Source organism: Pararge aegeria, chromosome 27 (assembly GCF_905163445.1).
Source record: "Pararge aegeria chromosome 27, ilParAegt1.1, whole genome shotgun sequence".
NCBI lineage: Eukaryota > Metazoa > Arthropoda > Insecta > Lepidoptera > Nymphalidae > Pararge > Pararge aegeria.
In genome coordinates, this window is record NC_053206.1 from 923,942 (window position 1) to 946,257 (window position 22,316).

The following is a 22,316-nucleotide window of genomic DNA, read 5'->3' on the forward strand; positions in this document are numbered from 1 at the left end:
ATAGGTGGTAGCAGAAGTAACACTGACAACAGTTTTTCTATCAGATATTTTTTTCCCATTTTTAGCCAACTTACGCGTAACGTCGTACTTATTTTTTTATACATTTAGATGCACAAACGAACTTTAATTTATTATTTCGCCAAACTGGATAATCTATTTGGTGGTCTAATATTGTAACAAGTCCGAGGGAATCACTTTAAAATCATTTCCGAAATTGAAAATATGCTTTTAAAGGTCATAAAAAGGGATTTAGTAATAACGTAACAAAAACAGATTTAAATAAATCACAGGTGGAATATTCTTAATCGATTAAATTTAGTTTATCGATTTTTCTGTTCCAGGTCTAAAAATAATCGGGTTAATGTCATTTAAATGTCAATAACCGGAAACAGACAATGATTGTAATGTTGGAACACATTTCTTAAATATGCGTTCATAATATGATGTTTATATTATGTTTCTTGTATTGATAATGTATTTGAATTTAAATGGAAGACTTTTGCAAAGATGGAAACATAATATTAAAATAGTAAAACAGAAAAATAATACAGAAAATTGATATAAAATATTATTAGAAAATAGAACTAAAATGAACGCAACTATAACAAATTAGGTTGTATAGCTAAAATAGATAAATTACACCTCAGAGAGTAATTTATTTTGAGATATATGTTTAAAGTGCTTAACATTTATCAAAAACTATTTATAGTTTCAATATCCAATGTAATTTAAAATTTAACAACGATTGCCATTGTTTGTATTCAATAGAAAGACCAAAAATCTTACTTTAAATAACGATCGATTTCAATAATAATTATCGTAGTGTCCATTTTGGTGGACTGCAATTCTGTAAATCTCTATCATTCTTCTGCTCTGTGCTGTGTAGTAATGTGTCAAATTGTTTTCAAAGTTTGTAAATATTGAATAAATCAAAGAATAATTTGAATTCAATTATAATTGTTTCCATTTTAATGAACGATGGCCGGATTTTTGGCGTGCCGTGTGTGCCTTGCGACGGACAATGTAAAACTGTACGATATGTGTCAATTCAATTTTGTAACAGCATACGAAATTCTTACTGGAGTTGAGGTTTGTTTGTTTACATTGTTAATGAGAATTGAGAAGTAAATTTTTTTCTCGACGACCTGCGTAGCGCAGTGGTCAGCGCTGTGACCTTATGAGTGGAAGACCCGGGTTTGATTCCCGGCAAGGGCCATTTGTTTTTTTGCCACAATCATGAGAGAAGAGTCCCAAAATCTTAATCTGCAATCTCAGGTCGAATTCTGAGATATGGTAAACCATAGGTTGGGGCGATAGGGCATTGTCATAGTATACTTATTTATTTATTTATAGTGATACTGCAGTTACTACATGTGTGTAATCTGATAAAGTGCTTGGAATGATTGGATGATGCCTACTGAAATCCAGGTTTGAGACCACAGCCTCTTAGTCTGGGTACTATTATATTATTTTTTACTATCATTTATTCTTTTTAATTTTTTTTTTAAATTCTTAACAATGCTTAATCAAAATAAAAAAACACTAGTAAAAATTTATTATAAAAAAACTTCCAACCTCGCTTGCGGGGCTTTTGAATGACCAAGCATCCGGCGGTCAAGGCTCCAGAGTGAGGAACATCTTCACAATACGCTCCGTTTCAAGGCCTACTGCCTTCTGTATCCGACCCTTGATCCAACCAACCAAGCGAAGCTTCTTAAGATGTTGGTTGAAGCTCTTCGCCAGAAGACCATTGACACACAACGATCGGAACAATAATGGTCGACTACCACATGGCGGTAACCTCATTCCACATGGCGGTAATCTTGTGAGCAAGGTCCAAGTATTTAGATACTTTTTCCTTTTCAGCTTTCATTATTATTATTATATAATAGACTAAGCAGCTTTCGCTGATGCGTCTATATCATTTCTTTCGCTCTTTGTCTTTTTGATGTTTATCCAGTCTATTCTTAAACTGATTCAGTGATTCTGCGGTCACTACATCTTCAGGCAAGGCATTCCACATTTGTATAACTCTATTGCTGATAAATTGCTCGGAAGGATTAGACGATGCCTGCTGATATTCAAGTTTGAGACCATAGCCCCTTAATCTGCCCCTTAAAATTTTGAATGTTGTAATACTTATTTAATATGTTTTAGGAAAATATTTATTTATAATTTGTCGGTATACTTAGTTTAGTTTCCGTGTTTTATAGGTTTCAATGATGAGTTTCAATACTTTTAACGGTGCTGAGTCCCTAGTTTGCTCATATGAAAGGTTTCTACATTTCCTTGGCAGTTTAGTGGCTTACGTCTCTGAAGCTCGTTGGCTATGTTTTCCAGCACCTGTCCTCTAAGCTCCAATATAAATAACCGTAACGAATGTCTTAATACAGTCAAAATCTGTTATAACGACATTGAAGGGAAATAGGAAAGATAATCCATGTATGTAATACGCGATTTTTCTTCGATATTGATTTGTTTTCTTTTTTGCGACATGTTACAATTTTCACAGTTAACTCAACAATATGTTTTTGTGCGTCTTGTGTAAAAAAAAGTAACAAACTGACTTAAGGGATATGACGAAGCGGGCCTTGAGGCTACGGCATGCATGTGCTTTGTTTATAAGAATTATAAAACAGCCTTAACTTTGTTTACTTTTACGATAATAGCCATTGACCATTATACTGTACCAGATGTGGATACTGTTACCTAGACAAATTGTTTACAATACAGCTGAACTGGTTGTTCAACAGATATAATTTTCCGAATACATTCACCAAATGTGGTCGCTTAATGCGTTATGTCGTAAAAACCAATGTTTTCCGATAAGGCGGTCATTGTTGACGAGAGATTTGTGGACGATAAACCCGACACCACCCTGTGACTGTTGCTCACCCTCCCGGTAGTAAAACAAGTTGCCGGATTCCAAGATTATCGATTCCTCCCCCTCTCGCCGGACTTATATAATCCTATAATATCCCAGCACAACTTTCCCGCTTGGCCCCGATTTCTGACGTCATCCGGACGTGGATCCTTGCCACGGTCACGGGGGCGATCGGACTAAACAATGGTTAGTCCAAAAGTCCACCAACAGTAACGTCGAACCGAGCCGAGGTCCGAGTCCTCGCAGGAGGCACCCTCGGGTCGACGTCTCCCACTCTCCCCCCCGATGTCGTCGAGCCCTGGGGCTCTTCTCATGGCGAGCTTTCGCGCTCGCCCCACTCCCCCGGTGACGCCGTAGCAACCCCTCAGGTGGTTATCGGCAAGTGTCCTTCCGAAAAAGCAAAAGCAAGCACAACTTGCTCACCACTTCTTCCAGCTCAATCACCTTTCCATCGGTCCCCGACGTGCGTGCGTTGTATGTTGCCAGGTCAAGTCGTCTGGAATCTCTGCTGGAAATTCTTAACACCCCTTGCCCCGCCGCTGGCATAGCATTCAGCCAGAACCATTGTTTTTGGTAAATTTAACCGGTATTTTGTTCTAAACGATGTCGCCATAAACGGTTGTTACTGTATTTCAGTTTACCATACAAGATGGCCTGCCGCAACACATCTGTAACTACTGCAGTACACAGCTGATGAAGTGTATAACGTTTAAAGAGAAGTGTTGCACCACTCGAGAGATATTGCTGAATGCTATCGGACAGAATCAGGAGGTATGCCTATTGAAGAAATGTACTATTAAGGGGCACCAGCCTTTATTATATGTGTTATCTGTCCTATATGAGACCCATTACACCCTCTCCGAGATAAATTTTTCTTTAATTCCATAACAAGCCAGCCCTTCATTGCAATCTCAACTGATAAGTGAATGTTAAAATGTAAAATGTAAATTGTTGGTGTTGGAAAAGAGCAACTGCTGAGTTTCTTGCCGGCTTCTTCTCGGTAGAATCTGCCTTCCGAACCGGTGGTAGAGTCACTACACACAGACACAATTGACGTTTTAAAAGTGCTTATATTAGGACTACTTGAAATAAATGACAAGGTTGCTTGGAAGCATCCGGCTCCGCTTTCATCTCTCACAAGATAGAAAAATGAATGTTAAAATGTAAATTGTTGATGTTGGAAAAGAGCAACTGCTGAGTTTCTTGCCGACTTCTTCTCGGTATAATCTGCCTTCCGAACCGGTGGTAGAGTCACTACAAACAGACAGACTTGACGTTTCAAAAGTGCTTATATAAGGCCAACTTAAAATCAATGAATTTTGTAATTTCTAAGCTGGCTAATCTATCTTTGGTATGGCACTCAATCGGTTTTTACCGGAATGCTAAATCTGCCACCGCCGAAGCCTCCCACAAATATCAGCAGAAAGTAAAGTTTCCTTAAAACAGTTTGTGACGCGATGTCTAGTCATATGATGATGACGAAGATGTTTGACGGCCGACTGGCGCAGTCCCTGCTTTCTGAGTCCAAGGGTTCGATTCCCACAACTGGAAAATGTTTGTGCGATGAGCACAAATGTTTTTCGGTGTCTGGGTGTTTATCTGTATATTATAAGTATTTATGTATATTATTCATAAAAATATTCATCAGTCATCTTAGTACTCATAACACAAGCTACGCTCACTTTGAGGCTAGGTGGCGATGTGTGTATTGACGTAGTATATTTATTTATAACTTTACATATAAGCTATCTGTGCACCAGAGTATAAATAAGAAATAAATATGTAGCCATGACGATTTGTAAGATTTCTTTAATTATTATTTGTTTAATTATTATTGATTTGATCATATCAAACCATTACTGGTACACAATAGTATACCACACTGGCCCACCGCAAATCAGTGGACTCCACAAACCATTCAGAACATTATAGAGAACTCTCAGGCATGCAGGTTTTCTCACGATGTTTTCCTCCACCATTGAAACAAGTGATATTTTAATTGCTTAAAATGGACATAACTAAACTAAACTCGGCCCTTGAAAGTTAAGTCCAACTCCTACCCACTGGGCTATTAGCGCTTCATTTATTATAATTTATATATTTTAGTGAATTTTTATCTACTGGGTCTTTCGCCTTTAATAAAATACTGAATTATAATAAGTAAAAAACAAAACGTGTGTTATGTACACACGTAAGAAGTTATACTTCTTTGGCGTAACAAGCTAATAAAATGTAATCTTTTGCCTTGTTCTACGATTGTAGAAAAAACAACACTAACAATAGAAAAAGGTATTGTTTGAATTATTGAAAGTCAACTATCAAACCTTTTTTAGAAAAACTAAAATGTTGACTATAGCTAACTTCATGGTGTCGGTTTTTTGTGACGGTGTGCGCGCGCATCGTAAAAATGTACCCTCATCATTTTTCCCTAACGCGCCAAAAGAAGTATAACTTCGAAAATCTTGCTTTAGACAACTCATTGTACATAACATGACTGTTGTAGTTGACATTGGAAAGTCTAAGAACAATAAATCACCAGTTTGCTTTAAACCTGGTACATGAAACCAAATATCCAGATGAATACATAGAGTATACGGAATCAGAGATTAAAGAGGAGGTGGACAGCATAGACTATGTAGACTTCAAGGCGGATGAACCCAAGAGAAAGAAAAGAAAAAAGAAGAAAATAAAACAGGCAAGTGACGTACTAATGTAAATTGTGACTTATTTCTGTTTTCACTAACGACAGAAGGCAATGCCTAAGTAAGCAATACCTAATAAAAGAAGATTCCTAGGCATACAGTATCTTTTACCAATCAATTTATATAATATTAACTAGGCAACTCGTAGACTCATCACGTTCCCTGGGCTTTATGCGAAGTTCTTAATATCAGCCTGCGCAGAGGTCTTGTCTCATCCGATGGTATTGCTTGTGTCGTCCTCGGTAGTGGATTGTTTACTCCATTGTGCTATGTATATAGTTCCAAATGTTACACTAGATGGCGCTGTGCATCTTTTGAGTCGCGCTATCAACTGTCGTTTATAAATTTATATTATGAGGCTCTAACTGCTGTTATGTAACAAGTGAGAAAAGTTAGATTAAATAATCTAACTTGTCTATGATTGATAGACAAAGATCTAACTGGTTTATTATTGATAGACTTATTAGATTATGTAGTCTAAAGGTTATATAAAATTAACAAGTTCCATATTCTAAAAGTAATAGAATATTTTTGAATAATAATCACTGATGTGGGATGACGGTGATTTAATATCTATATTTAACCTAACCTAACAGGAAATAGAGGACATAGTGAAACTGGAAGACGATGAAATAAAAAAAGACATTTACGATGACGACGACCCGAACGACACCGTCGATAGCATCGTCTACGACAGCGACGCGATCCAAGAAGAGCCACCCACCTCCGAGGATTTGAAAGACGTCGAGGTTGTGTACCTTAGCAAAGCCGACCAGCTGTCCGAGATAGAGCAGAGAAAAACTTCGTCCAACTATATCAACTCGTTTTACAAATGCGATAAATGCTTTAAAGGTTTCATAACCGACGCCACCTATAGAAACCACATGCTGAGTCACGATCGGGTGAGTTTTTTTCTTTTAGAAGAAGTTATGCTTCTTTTGGCGCGTTAGGGAAAAATTATGAGTAAATTTTTACGACGCAAGCGTACACCGTCACAAAAAACCGTGACCTTGAAGTTAGATATATGGTTTGACAGTGTACACTTTCAATTGTCAAAGTCTGCGGGCGCATTTCGGTGATTCAATTGTACAATGATGATGATGACGGCCGATTGGCGCAGTTTGCAGCGACTCTGCTTTCTGAGTGAAGGCCGTGCGTTCGATTCCCACAACTGGAAAATGTTTGTGTGATGAGCATGAATGTTTTTCAGTGTCTGGGTGTTTTATAATTATTTATGTATATTATTCATAAAAATATTCATCAGTCATCTCGGTTCCCATAACACAAGCTACGCTTACTTTGGGGCTAGATGGCGATGTGTGCGTTGTTGTAGTACATAATTAGAAAAAAAAAAAATGTATTCCTAATTTAATTACGTTTATTATGTCCATTTCTTTAATTATATATAAAATATATTTTTTTGTGATATTTAAATAAACTTTATTTAACTAACTGATATTGCATTATAATTAAACTTTCAATGTAATTAAATACCTTTTTCTATAAACGTAGAATAAGGCGAAAGATAATAAATTTTTATCTCGTTACGCCAAAGAACTAAACTTCTAACGCGTGTACATAAGTACACACAGTTTTTTATTTTTGACTAACGATAGGCCAGCGTTCGACGACAATCAATCGTTCGGTAGAATCTGCTTTCCGAACCGGTGGTAGAGTCACACAAACACACATACATGACGTTTCAAAAGTGCTTATAAAGTAGGCCTACTTGAAATAAATGAATTTGAATTTGAATTTGAATCATGCCCGTTAGAAAGCAATGATGCGGTCTAGGTTGGAGCACGCTTGCCTAGAAAAAGCCTATTCACTCTAGCCTTTAAGATACTCAAGTTATACGTGGCAGGAAACACAGTTGCCGGGAGGGCGTTCCACATCTTAGCGGTACGTGTACGACCAAAATTACCCCTGTTGGGTCCTCCCACTTAAATCCACAGACGTTACCGCTGCACCAGTCGTTCGAAGTCGGGCCGAGACGCTAGTGGGGTTGTTAATGATTTTCTTTCATTCTCTCTTTCTCTATAGCTAACTTCATGGTGTCGGTTTTTTGTGACGGTGTGCGCGCGCATCGTAAAAATTTACCCTACTCATTTTTCCCTAACGCGCCAAAAGACGAGCTCTCTTTCTCTCTGTTTTTCTCCCTCTCTCCTTTCTTATTGAGATGCTTAACCTTTTTCGATGCAACTATAGGAGCGTGGCGAGTTCGTGTGCGAGATATGTCAGTCCCGCTGGGGGGAGGCGAGGCAGCTTAGAACCCATATCGTGAACTCGCACGAGAGGAAGTATATGTGCAAGCTGTGCGACCACGTGTCCAGATCTAGGTGAGTCATCATCGTAACTATTATCATCATCATGATGTCTTATTTATTTATTTATTTGGTATCTATGACCCATCACTACCCATCACTACACTATAACATAAATAGAATAATTTAAAAACTAAACTAAATCAAAAAAAAAAGACTGATGTATGTAGAGAGTTCCAAATTAAACGGTATATATTACAATCAAAGATGGCATATAATTTTTAAGGTTCTATGCCTGCACTCGGAGGTATCAAATACATTTATAAATGCGTATAAAAATTTCATAGGAGAACTGCCAGGATTGCCAACAAGAGTGTATTGCCAACTAAGCCACGGTACTTTTACCACCGATGCCAGTCGTTGGCATATGATAATTCCGAAATCTGTGCATTGTAATTGATTTGAAAACCGCGGCTGCATTGCCTCTAAGTGGTTAAAGACATGGAAAAAAAATATTTAAAAAGTCTTTCGTGCATGTTTATTAGGTTGGCGTCGCGTAACGTAGGTTCTATGCGCGTGTCGGTTTTTTATCCCCAATAGGATTGTCATAAGTAACACTGAGAACTAATATATGCTTCTTTCGATTTAATATTTTACACATACACAATAGGATATTGTGGTTCGGTGGCACGTTACACTCTACTACACACGGCGCAGTTACCACACACGCCAACATAAATATATCATGTTGGCGTGTGTGGTAAGAGAACCGTGGTTAAGTTGGCAAAGCACTCAAGCTGCGATTGGCAGAGGTTCAAATTCCGCAAGTAATATGTGCACTTTAAATTTATATATGCTACTGTGAAGCTAAAGAGATCAGCGTTTTAATACAAATAAACAAACTTCAATTTTATTATTAGTATAGAAATAGATAGTAGACAATATTTTTGAAGTTATACTTCTTTTGGCGCGTTATGGAAAAATGGTGAGATTTAATTTTCACGATACGCGCGCACACCGTCACAAAAAACCGACATCATGAAGTTAGCTTTAGTCAACATTGTAGTTTTTCTAAAAAAGGTTTAACAGTTGACTTTCAATAATTTGAACAATACCTTATTTCTATTGTTAGTGTCGTTTTTCTACAAACGTAGAATAAGGCGAAAGCTAAAATTTTTGAAAAGATTTTTATTCTTGTTACGCCAAAGAAGTATAACTTCTAACGCGTGTACATAAGCACACGCACTTTTTTTTCAGTCACAGAGCCAAGGAGCATTCAAACTGGCACAACGGGTTTACGTTTGATTGTAAAGTATGCGGGGCAAGTTTCGCGTGAGTATTTTGTTTTTATACAAGTGGTGATACAGTCTTGGATGGTAGCGGGCTAACTTGTACATCGTCTTCATATCTGGGCACGGGTCTCCTCCCACAATGAGAAGGGGTTAAGGCCGTCACGCTGGCCCAGTGCGGATTTGTGGACCCCACCAGTGGCGTGCACTGAGTTTCATACCAGGGTATGCATACAGCAGGAAAATTGCAAAAACGGCGAAAATACGCCTCCTATACGAGTAATATATAAATTTTAGGGTATGCAGTGCTTTTGTGCATATATGAAGTGCACGCCACTGGACCCCACACACCTTTGAGAACATTATGGAGTACTCTCAGGTATGCAGGTTTCCTTACTATGTTTCCCTTCACCGTTGAAACAAGTGGTATTTTAATTACTTAAAACGCACAGAAATTAGTAAAGGTGCGTGCTGGGATTCGAGCTCGCCCCCTGGAAATTGGAATCGAGGTCCACTGCGCTATCACCGCTTTTATATAATAAATAGTAAATAATAATAGATAGAAAAATGATTGTAAATGTTGATGTTGGAAAAGAGCAACTGCTGAGTTTCTTGCCGGCTCTTCTCGGTAGAATTTGCATTCCGAACCGGTGGTAGTGTCCAGTGGCGCGCACTTCATACATGCATAAAAGCACTGCACAAATTATTTTATATAACCCGTATCGGAGGGGAATTTTTCCATTTTATGCCATGTACCCTGGTCAGAAACCCTGTGCACACCACTGGTAGTGTCACTACAAACAGACTGACTTGACGTTTCAAAAGTGCTTATACAGTAGGCCTACTTGAAATAAATGAATTTTGAATTTGAATTTGAGTTAAACGACTGAAGGCAATGTGTAAGCAATACCTAATAGGAGATTCCTAGGTATACATTATCTCTCACCAATAAATTTTTAACTAGGCTACTCGTAGACTCATCACGTTCCCTGTGCTGTATGCGAAGTTATTAATATTGGGTAGAAGCAGGCGTTACTTTGCGGAAATCCATGATATATTATCAAAATTAAGCTTAATTTGCTATACTCCGCGAAAAGCAGGAGAATCTGTGCTTACTTAACAATTATTCATTGTAAAGTCAACATCTCCCGAGGATGCTCCGGTTTCGGAGCGAAACGTGCGTAGAGGGTACATTGCCGAAGATCTGTTTGGTGTGGAGTATAAGGATTGAAGAAATTATAAATTACACCACACAGATTCTCCTGCTGTTCGCGGAGTATAGCAAATTAAGCTTAATTTTGGTAATGAAGTTATTAATATCAGCCTGCGCACAGGTGTTGTCTCATCCGGTGGTATTGCTTTCGTCCGCGGCGGTGGGTTGCCGCGGTGGCGAGGGCGATGGTAGGATTGTTTGGTCCTTGATTTTAATAATAATGTTGTAGTAAATCCACGAGTCATCTGACCCACATCCGTCTGCAGCACCCGTCGAACAACGCTTGCGACATCTGCGGCGAGTCCTTCATCGGAGAGTTTGGATTGCGGATGCATAAGCGAAAAGCGCATGTAAGCTTTAAGCGTTAGAATTTTTGATTCTCTAGTTTTTTTTTTTTTTTTAGAAGTTATACTTCTTTCACTACACTATGATATAACAGATTAATTAAAAACTAAACTAAAAAAAAAACACATCCCTACTTAATATTATAAATGACAATGTAAGTGTGTTTGTTACGCTTTCACGCAAAAACTACTTAACTGATCCTCATAAACCTTTGTACACATATTCTTGGAAGTGTTAAAAGTAATATAGGGTACTTTTTATCTCGACATTAAGCTAGGTTCCTTTGGGAGAGGGGATAAAATAAATGCCTTGACGATTTTACACTATAACACCGACAAATTAAACACGATTTAAATAATTATTTTTGTACTATAGAGGTTATAATATGTGTTTAATTTTGCCCAAACTTTGTGTAGATCTGATGAATGTGGTTGGAGATAGAGGACAGAACTAATCAGCGGACAGCAGCAGCAAACCCCTTATTTAAGGTTTAGCGATACTGAATACTTTAAAAACAAAATCAAATGCAGACGAAGTCGCGGGCAACAGCTAGTTTATATATATATATATATATATATATATATTATATATATATATATATATATATATATATTTGCAATTGAGTGGTGATGCATAATTAATGAATGGAAGTGAAATTATACGATGTAGCGAAATGCGTTCGCACATGTAGCTGAGCTGACAAACGAGGTACTGTAGATGGGAACCCCTCGCTCGGTTTCGCAACTACCTTTGTTCCGTTAAAATCGTGTAACCATGTGCGCGCGCATTTCGTTACATCATATTATATCACTCCCATGATTTTTTCCTAAAGAAGTATAACTTCACTGCCATTATTTATTCCCAACTCCGCTAAAGAAGTATAACTTCAAAAAATATAAAATCCCCATTGTTAAAGAACTCAAGCTCAACGTCCAGCTGTACCCAGTGCGGTACCAAGTTCCACAGCATAGAAGCTCTGGCGCGTCACCTACACCTGTCGCACAACGACACCTGCGATGAGAACATGAGGTCAGTTTCTTTTGGTCAGTGCCGCCAATGTACAGCATAATGCTGGATTTGCGTGTTTCGCTTGGTCCTTCGAGCCGGATCTAGCAATTTTCTACGTTCCGTTACATGTTATAATAACTCTATTCATAAATAAATAAATAAATACACTACGACAATGCACACAAGATATCCCACAGGAAAAATAGGCGACAAAAATTAACTACATATTATTTGGTTTATCGTTTTTGGTCCTTCGAGCCGGATCTAACAATTTTCTTTATTCCGTTACTTGTTATAACAACTCTATTCATATATGTTAAAGTAAAATCGAAAACTTGAACTTGTAAAATTTCTATAAAACTGAGTTTGCGAGTTTTGTGATGTCACTAACTAAGATATCCCACAGGAAAAAAAGGATGCAAAAATTAACTATTTGTTATTTGGTTAATCGTTTTTAGTCCTTCGAGCCGGATCTAACAATTTTCTACGTTCCGTCCCTGTTATAATAACTCTATTCATAAATGTTAAAGAATAATCGAAAACGGAACTTGCTATATTTCTATTGATTAGGTGATGTTATATTTTAATGTTGTCGTTTTACTGCATTTACTGGCGTCACAAATGAAAATGTCTGTTCTCACGCCGTTTATCACACTCGACGCTAGATGGCGTCATACAGACAATAGTGACAAGACAATGATCATGATAAGTGACATTTGACAAATGACATCTGACAGATGAAAGTTTGCAGTGCCCGTTATAGTTCAGTCAGTAATTTTCGAGTCGGTTACAACTTTGAACATTAAGGACAGTTCAGAGTGCAATGACATTATTAATTAATAAATACACGATTTCACGGGTAACTATAGTGCAGTTTCAGGCTGTTTAAAAATTACATTTTATTCGGTCTATCGTTTTTGGTCCTTCGAGCCGGATGTCTCAAATTTCTGTTCTTTTCTTCGTCCTCACTGTTTCTCTGGCATTCATGTGTAGTTGTATAGTATTAGTGACATCACTGTCATAGTAAAAAACAATGCAACGTCACCAGGCCGTGCCCGGAATGCGGAGAGGGCTACCCGTCCGAAGACGACCTGAAAGAACACATGCTGCACCATCACAAGGAAGAAAGCGTGAATTGTGACGATGTATGTGAATTTTACCTTTTTTTTTTTAATCCCACTATAATACCTCTATATTAATGCCGCCGAGTGGTTTTGCTGGTTCTTGTGTTTTTGTGTGGCACGCGGCAGAATTTGCATTGCTCCAGCTTCATAGCTTTAATATAAATTAACTGTGAGATGGTGATAACAAAAAAAATTACCCGGCTAAGTTTGTTGTGGGCTTCTTTTTAGACCAGGGCGCGTTTGGAACTCTCGTAGCTTTAGGTTTAAGTTGGCGAACGAAGTTATCACCATCCCCTTACAATTATGTAAACATGTATGTATGAACGCTTCATAAGTGCCTGTGATAGGCCTACATGAATAAAGAAATTTTGAATTTGAATTTGAACTGGTGGTGATCGATCAGATAACGATCAGATCATTAGCTTATAGAAAAGTCCTATTATTATTCAAAAAAAAAAAAACAAAATTCATTTATTTCAAGTAGGCCTAATACAAGCACTTTTGAAATGTCAAGTCTGTCCGTGTGTAGAGACTCTACCACCGGTTCGGAAGGCAGATTCTACCGAGAAAAAGCCGGCAAGAAACTCAGCAGTTGCTCTTTTCCAACATCAAATATTTACATTTTAACATTCATTTTTCTATCTTGTGAGAGATGAAAGCGGAGCCGGATGCTTCCAAGCAACCTTGTCATTAAGAAACTCATCGATTGTAGTAAAATAATAGTAATAAAGTTTTTCATTAGAGGCATATACAGTACACACCCATATATCAGCTTTTATATACAAAGGAATCTATAATATACTAGCGTACCCAGCCCGTAATGATATAAGCAAAATTTAGCCCAGCGAAGGGCTAAATTTTGCTTATATCATTAATTTTTTAATTTAAGTTTCATAATATATTAAATCATTTATTTCTCTCCGTATTCATTCTCTTCTATTCTCTTCTCGAGCGAGTGAAGATCATTATCTACACTCATGTACACCCAACAATAGAATATCATCATAGTAAATAAAAGCTGTATTTGACAGTTTGACAGTTGAAAAATAGGAGTGCTCCGATCGTTACCAAACTTAACAGGATTACTCGCCAGGTAAATCCGGAGATTCCCTGAAAGTTTCATTGAAATCGGTCCAGCCGTTTCGGAGCCTATACGGAACATACCCACACACTTTCTCTTTTATGTATATAGATATTATATATACAGCGTGTCCCATAAATAATGGATCAAACTTATGTACTTGAATAAAGATATATTTTTTTTTTACATTTAAAATGCATATAGAAGTTTTCAAACGTCCATATTACAAATGAGACGCGTTTGAGATGACAAGTTGCTCTCTTTATAATTGTTTTTACCTTCACTTGGAGAAAAGTAGATCGATACTGCAATGTTTCCTACTAGATGGCGCTACAGTCGCCATAAGACTGCAAAAGGTATATGCTAATTTCGGGATCGACGGTACAGCGTATGCCAGAGTCGCAGGTTCAAATCCTGTCGGTTCCGAAATTTTTTATATGCATTTCAAATTTATAAAAATTGATAATTCCTTCAAGTGAAGGTGAAAAAACTAATAACATTATGGCCGGCTTTGGTCTTTGGCAGCGTTGGTCGGCTTCCAACGCAGTGGACAGACGTCATCAAGCGAGACGCTGGACGCAAGCGAATTTGGAACTCTTACCAAAAAACGTATATCCAGTTTATACCGAATTACGAAATAATGTTGGATGCATAAGTAGATTTTCGGTTCCACAGATAAGACATAATGTAGCTCTAAAGCCTTTGAATTACTATTACACGGTACACGTTGTATAAATAAAAAAAAAAAACGCTATAAAAGTCTATTTGAGTTTGGAAAATTGTCATGATTATTAAACACTGAAGACATGGCTGTACGGTGATATACCTTTGCCTTTTCTGGGAAAGAATGAAGAAGAGAAAATTAGAGAATTGACATATTATTATACCTTAGAGTATGGAGGGTAGAGGTAAGGAGAGTCATCTTATATGGGAGAAAAGTTGAAAAAGTGTCCAGTTTTATGCGCTAAATAACAGTTCAAAAATCCTCCACAATGGCGCTGGTGGATGCACAGGGTATGGTATGAATGTAGCAATCGTAGATGAATTGAAGTATGCCGAGTTAAAAAAATTAATGTCATTATCGACTAAAGTAGTTAATTATTGAGAATTTCAACAACTTACGTTGTACAAAATATTGTGGTAAATATAACCTTACTTCCTTGTTTATTTTTCAAGCCTACTCTAACAATATTTATATTTGGCGCTTCTTTTAAGAGTTACCTTGATGCAAATGTGGCGCCATCCTAATTTAATACATTTTGACGACACTTTTTCATATACACAGATGATCCTCCTTACCTCTACCCTCCATACCTTAGAGAAAGTGTGTGGGTATGTTCCTTATAGGCTCCGAAACGGCTGGACCGATTTCAATGAAACTTTCAGGGAATCTCCGGATTGACCTGGCGAGTAATCCTGTAAAGTTTGGTGACGATCGGAGAACTCCTATTTTTGAACTGTCCAACTGTCAAATTCAGCTTTTATTTACTAGATATTCTATTGTTGGCTGTTTCATATGACTATTGTCATATGTGAATTTATTACATGCGATTCTACATCCACAATTTCCCGTTTGCGTCTTGGTCATGCTTGCACACCTGTTCATCTGGCCAAACTCCGGATAAGGGAAAACTCTATCTGTGAGTGTGGCTTGGATGAGGGCACTATAACTCACATTATTTTTAACTGTCCCAAACTTACCTATCCCCTCTATGACGTTCTTCCTCCCAAAGTCCCCTGTCCTTTGAGTTATAAAATTAAAGTATAATGTATAAAAAATATCCGTGTTCGATATATATGCATGTGTTCTCTGTGCCTTAGGTTAAGAACTAACTAGCTAATCACAACTATTTCTTGGTACATATTCAAAATTAACTTTTCATTAGTTTCACCGATCAATCTCCTTCGTGCCTTCTTCATCAAAAAGACATTGGCGTAGTACCTTGTGCCCAGTTGGCACAGACAAAAGCCATAGACAATAATTGAATTGAATTGAATTACTTGCGATTCTGTTGACGGCGCTTTAAATATGACGGCGCGGGTTTAAATTTTCAGCTATTATCTGAAAAATAGTTTCTATACCTATATATACCTATATATGACATATGTCGTTCTATATAACTAGCTGAATTACATTGTACAATTACAATGTGTACAGTTACAATTACAAGTACATTGTGCTGTTTTGGCACTACGAAAAGCCATAAATCAAAAGAAGAAGAAGAAGAAGAAAGTGTGTGGGTATGTTCCGTATAGGCTCCGAAACGGCTGGACCGATAAATAGTTTCTATACCGGAAGTGAAGAGTGACATATGTCGTTCTATATAACTCGGGGTGGATCCGATCCCACTTCTGACACATATACATTGTACTCCTTTTATTTAGAGTTTTATTTAGATATTTATTATTCCAGTGCAAGCGAACGTTCTCCAACGAGCGCTCCTACGCCATACACTACCAGCGGGTCCACCTCGGGGTTAAGCTGAAGCAAAACAAGCCGAGGAGTCTCAAACGGCCCAGCGAGAGTGTGGTGTGCGAGATATGCGGGAAAAAGTGCATTGTGAGTCGAACTAACTACAGTGGTATCATAATTTTTTCTTTTTATATATATCCAGGTTAAAGAATCATTCAAAATTCAAAATTCATTTATTTCAAGTAGGCCTAATTTAAGCACTTTTGAAACGTGAAGTCTGTCTGTGTGTAGTGACTCTACCACCGGTTCGGAAGGCAGATTCTACCGAGAAGATGCCGGCAAGAAACTCAGCAGTTGCTCTTTTCCAACATCAACAATTTACATTTTGCATTTTAACATTCATTTTTCTATCTTGTGAGAGCTGACAGCGGAGCCGGATGCTTCCAAGCAACCTTGTCATTAAAAAATTCATCAATTGTATAGTAACCTCGCTGTAATAAATGTGTTTTAACAAATTCTTTAAACTTGTGCATTGGCAGGTCCAAAATTACCTTAGCAATCATATTATAAAAGCGTATACTCAATCCCACAAATGACTTCTGCAGCTTTCGCAGACGATATGCAGATGTCACTAATTTATGACCATTTCTTGTAAGTCGACTGTTTATATCCACTTTTTGTTTATAAAGACTAATATGTTGTCTTACAAATACTATATTGTTATAAATATATTTTTACATTACAGAGAAATCATTTTGAACTTATATTATTTGATTAGCAATGATATTAAACTTATTATTAAGGTATACATATAAATTATTAAAGATCTACCCTCAGAAACTTCGATAACCGTATGTTGCGAAATGCGAAGTCGTTGCCATAGTGTACTCATAAGCGGTATTAAAACATTACAACTGAGATAGTATATTTTTTAGTTTGCGTTTGAAAATTGTAAACGACTTCGCATTTTTCACTTCCGTGGGCAATCTATTGTAGATTTGTACCCCTTCAAATTTCACATTGCCTCGCCCGAGGCAGGTTCTAAGACGTGGAAGTGAAATATAGTCTCCTCTACGACTGATTCTACTTTGAACTTGGTGTATTTTTATATAAACAGTCGACTTACAAGAAATGGTCATAAATTAGTGACATCTGCATATCGTCTGCGAAAGGTGCAGAAGTCATTTGTGGGATTGAGTGTACGCTTTTATAATATGATTCCTAAGGTAATTTTGGACCTACCAATGCATAAGTTTAAAGAATGTGTTAAAACACATTTATTACAGCGAGGTTAGTATACAATTGATGAATTTCTTAATGACAAGGTTCCTTGGAAGCATCCGGCTCCGCTTTCATCTCTCACAAGATAGAAAAATGAATTTTGAAATGTAAAATGTAAATTATTGATGTTGGAAAAGAGCAACTGCTGAGTTTCTTGCCGGCTTCTTCTCGGTAGAATCTGCCTTCCGAACCGGTGGTAGAATCACTACAAACAGACAGACTTGACGTTTCAAAAGTGTTTATATTAGGCCTACTTGAAATAAATAAATTTAAAATTTTGAATTTTTGAATTTATACATTTATATAAAATTATATACTACGACAATACACACGTCGCCATCTAGCCCCAAAGTAAGCGTAGCTTGTGTTATGGGTACTAAGATGACTGATGAATATTTTTATGAATAGCTAGCTGACCCGCACAACTTCGTTGCACCAAATCGGTTATTATCGGAAAACAAGAATAAAATGTTCTAAAAATTATTCCTAGCTAGATCGATTTATCGCCCCTGAAACACCCTGTATACTGAATTTCATGAAAATCGTTGGAGCCGATTCCGAGATTCCAATTATATATATACAAGAATTGCTCGTTTAAAGATATAAGATATACTTACAATATACATATAAACACCCAGACATTGAAAAACATTCATGCTCATCACACAAACATTTTCCAGTAGTGGGAATCGAACCCACGGCCAAAACTCAGAAAGCAGGTTCGCTGCCCACTGCGCCAGTCGGCCGTCAAATGCATTAAGCGGGCAGATGACATAAAATAAAAAAAATCTCCAGAAGCCCACAGCAAAATTGGCTGGGTGTTTTATTTGTTATCACCATCTCACAGTCAATTAATATTTAGCTATGAATTTACAGCAATTCACACCCGAGCTTTTATCGTTTAAGTAATAACTCGCGGAGCCGCGCGACTTCGTCCGCGAATGAGTCGACTTAAAAAAAAAATCGTATTTCCAATATAAATGATTCCGAGATTCTAATATAAATGAATCCTAGCTAGATCGAATTATCGCCCCCGAAACCACCTGTATACTAAATTTCTTGAAAATCGTTGGAGCCGATTCCGAGATTCCAATTATATGTATACAAGAATTGCTCGTTTAAAGATATAAGATATACTTACACTATATACATATAAACACCCAGATACTGAAAAACATTCATGCTCATCGCACAAACATTGTCCAGTTGTGGGAATCGAACCCACGGCCTCGGACTCGGAAAGCGGCGTCGCTGCCCACTGCGTCCATCGGCCCCATAGCCGGAGTCCACTTGAATTTTTTTTTTTTCAGACAAAAGCAACGCTGACGTACCACCAGCGTATACACACCGGAGAGAGACCGTTCCATTGCACAGAATGCCCGAAGAAGTTTAGCGTTTTCCAGAGACTACAGGTATTTTTTCGAAGTTATACTTCTTTTGGCGTGTCAGGTTAGAAAAATTACGATAGTAAATTTTTAAAGATGCGCGCGCACATAGACACCCTGTTAGACGGCCGATTGGCGCAGTTTGCAGCGACCCTGCTTTCTGAGTCTAAGGCCGTGGGTTCGATTCCGATTTGGTGCAACGAAGTTGCGCGGGTCAGCTATATTTATAAAAATATTCATGAGCTATCTTAGTACCCATAACACAAGCTACGCTTACTTTGGGGCTACATGGCGATGTGTGCATTTTCGTAGTATATAATTTTTTTTTATTTACATAAAAATAAAACATCCTGCCCTCCCCCATCCCCAAATAAATTGAAATCCCCATCATCCCGAAATGAATAAATAAAAAATAAATAATTATTAATAAATTAATAAATAAACTCTCACCAGGGGGGGGGAGCCCCTCACGTAAAAAAACACCTCACGTAGTTTATTAATTTTTTTTCAATATTTTTTTTTCCAAAACAGTTGGATTTTAATTGTAATTTAATTTAATCTAAATTTAATTTTCAATTAATTACTGTTTTTTTTTTTTTTCATTATTTATTTATTTTTAAAATCTGTCTTTTATATTTATTTTATGTTTACCTCTCAATTTTGTATATGGGTCGCCGACCTGAAATAAAATGATTTTTTTTTTTTTTTTTATTTATGGACGTGGGAGAAGATTCAGTTATATCCTTTACCCGGGGACCTATTTGTCACGCTAGCCTTGCATATGAGATTGGTGTTGTGTATTTAAGTTAACTTAGTAAATTACGTGTGGGTAGACCGAAAACGTTTTACGAATAAACAGTCACAATCAAGCGGCTGGTCGTTTCATTACAGTGAAGGGCTATCTTGTGGTGAAATAAAAAAAAATAAAAGCTTAAAAAACTATTTTCATTCGCAGATTCACTTGCGCACACACACGGGCGAGAGTCCGTACCAATGCAAGAACTGCCCCAAGGCGTTCAAGCACAAGGCCGCGCTTAATAGACACGATCGGGTGAGTCTGTCTGTCTGTCTGTATGTGTATTTATTAATAAATGAATGAATGAATGAATGAAAGAAAAAACGAATGAGTGAATGAATGAAAGAAAGAACGAATGAGTGAATGAATGAATGACTCAATGATTGAATAAATGAATGAATGACTCAATGATTGAATGAATGAATTAATGCATACACTTTTATGGTACACCAAAGAAAAAAAAGTAGTTCCATAGATATACACATAGAGCAAGAGATAACAATTTTACGTTCAACTGGCGCAGTGGGCAGAAGCGGGTCGCTAGTCGGCCGTCTAAATTCATTCATTCATTCATTCTCTTTTTTGCGACGTCGCAACGGTAAGCGCTGTGAAGGAGTGTTAGGAGGTCCCGGATTCGATTCTCGAAATTAAAATTTATAAATTTTCTCGTTCAGGTCTGGTGGGAGGCTCTGACCGTGGCTAGTTACCACCCTACCGACAAAGGCGTAGCATAGAACCGATTGTGACTACCATACTCCCTAATTTGTAGAGACTAAAAAAAATAAACTATAAATATATAATTTGGAATAATAATATATTATTTCTTTCGCCTTTGGTTGCCTGGAAGAGATCGCTATGTAGCGATATAATTTTACTATATGTTTATGTGGTGTACAATAAAAGTGTGTTCATTCATTCATTATTCATTCGTTCAATCATTCGTTCACTGTTGGTTCCAGGTTCATACCGGTGCGAAGCCCTACAGTTGCGCACATTGCGGGAAGTCTTTCTCGCAGTCAAACTCCATGAAGCTTCATGTCAGCACCGTACATCTGAAGCTACCGGCGCCGTACCGCGCGCGCCGACCCAAGATAAACTGAGCATAAAAAACTGTATAAATAAACGATTTATATTTATTTTATGTGTATTCATTTCATCCTTTTTCATCAAGAAAAAAAAATGTTTGTAAATGGTATATACTAGTAACGCCATCTACATTTTGTGTTTGACAATAAACCTAGATTTATAAAGCGTCGGTATTTGTGCATGTAAAGAATCGGAAAACAAAAATAGGGTAAAAAGAAAAAAAAACAGAAATAAATAATTCAGAAAAAAAAGCAAATGGCTTAAAACTCTAGACACTAACTAAGAACTGTAACAAAAATATTCCTTAATATTATAATATACCTATACGCATAGTTAGCAAGCAAATAAATATATAATCCCACTAATATTAAAATGTGAAAGTGTGATTTGGATGTTTTTTGCTCAATAACGCAAAAACGGCTGTACTTATTTGGATGAAATTTGACATGCATGTATCCTTTGATACATGGAAACAAACAGGCTACCGTTTATCTCGATCCGATCCGAGGGAAAATTGATTTCGAAACCTAGGTATATTTGTCACTTCGCAAGTGAGAAACCGATGTGAGTTTGTCTAGCATCCTAAAGAGAAAAAATATAAACTAATAATAACACTTTTTATCTCCTCTCTTCAAAGCTCAGAGCTCTTTTCAATGGGTTATCGAGTCTACCGGTGATCCTAGAGCGGGCAGTTACCTTGGCCATCGAATTAGTTTGGCCATCCAAATGGGCAAATCTGCCAGCATCTTAGGAACTGTGCCTCGCTGCGGTGGTTTCGAAGACGTTTTAGATTTTATTTAGTTTTACGTAGTTTATTTTAGGTTATATTTATAAAACAAATATTTTAAAGAATAAATAAATTTAATAAAAAGATATCAATAATCAATTCACAGTGTTTATATTACTTGAAATAAACGAATTATGAATTTTGCTTGCGCGCTGATACTCCCAATGAGTATACAAAGAAGTTGGCGCATTGTTTGTGCATTACACATATACTTTTTCTCTTCGACTTTGCTTGGGTTGCATATCTAGTACATTATTGATCATAGGATGTAGGGAACGAAATAAAAATGCAAAATGTATATTTTGTAATAAAGTTACACGTTTAATACTACTTACAGGAGTCGGTGTATTGAAAAAAAAATGTTTTCAAAAAGGCGCCTTTCTACAGCCAATCAAATTTTTACAATTTACGAACTAGAAAATATTTAATTTGTGTTACCAAATATTTTTTCCTAAAAAAATTACACCTAGTTTACATAATATTGCCGGTGTATTTTTTTACACCGATGTTTAAAATAAATGGGATTAAATTAAAAATTAGCAAGCGTAGGTACATACATTTTTTTAATATGGCAGTGTTATTTATTTTGTAAGTATTTTATAAAAATCATGGATATCACACATTCACAATTTTCTTTTTCATGATGAATTTTTCTCTT

The 22,316-nt window shown here is 36.9% G+C and overlaps 1 protein-coding gene across 1 annotated transcript; it reads left to right on the forward strand.

The window, feature by feature from the left end:
- The first annotated feature begins 683 nt into the window (after positions 1–683).
- On the forward strand, positions 684–20,921 carry LOC120635849 (zinc finger protein 2 homolog). The gene is made up of 13 exons (XM_039907037.1): positions 684–1,089; positions 3,521–3,655; positions 5,388–5,579; positions 6,183–6,488; positions 7,795–7,925; positions 9,108–9,182; positions 10,582–10,702; positions 11,614–11,726; positions 12,754–12,850; positions 16,324–16,470; positions 18,915–19,016; positions 19,945–20,040; positions 20,745–20,921. Exons 1-13 carry the CDS (start codon positions 979–981, stop codon positions 20,883–20,885), a joined length of 1,767 nt encoding a protein of 588 aa, XP_039762971.1. The 5' UTR covers positions 684–978; the 3' UTR covers positions 20,886–20,921.
- The last annotated feature ends 1,395 nt before the right edge of the window (positions 20,922–22,316 follow it).

Excerpts from the sequence above, each read along its gene's own strand:
- LOC120635849 (XM_039907037.1), top strand. The coding sequence starts at position 979 with ATGGCCGGATTTTTGGCGTGCCGTGTGTGCCTTGCGACGGACAATGTA. Across the intron at positions 11,727-12,753 it reads ACCTGCGATGAGAACATGAG|GCCGTGCCCGGAATGCGGAG; the intron begins GTCAGTTTCTTT and ends CAACGTCACCAG. Across the intron at positions 12,851-16,323 it reads AAAGCGTGAATTGTGACGAT|TGCAAGCGAACGTTCTCCAA; the intron begins GTATGTGAATTT and ends TTATTATTCCAG.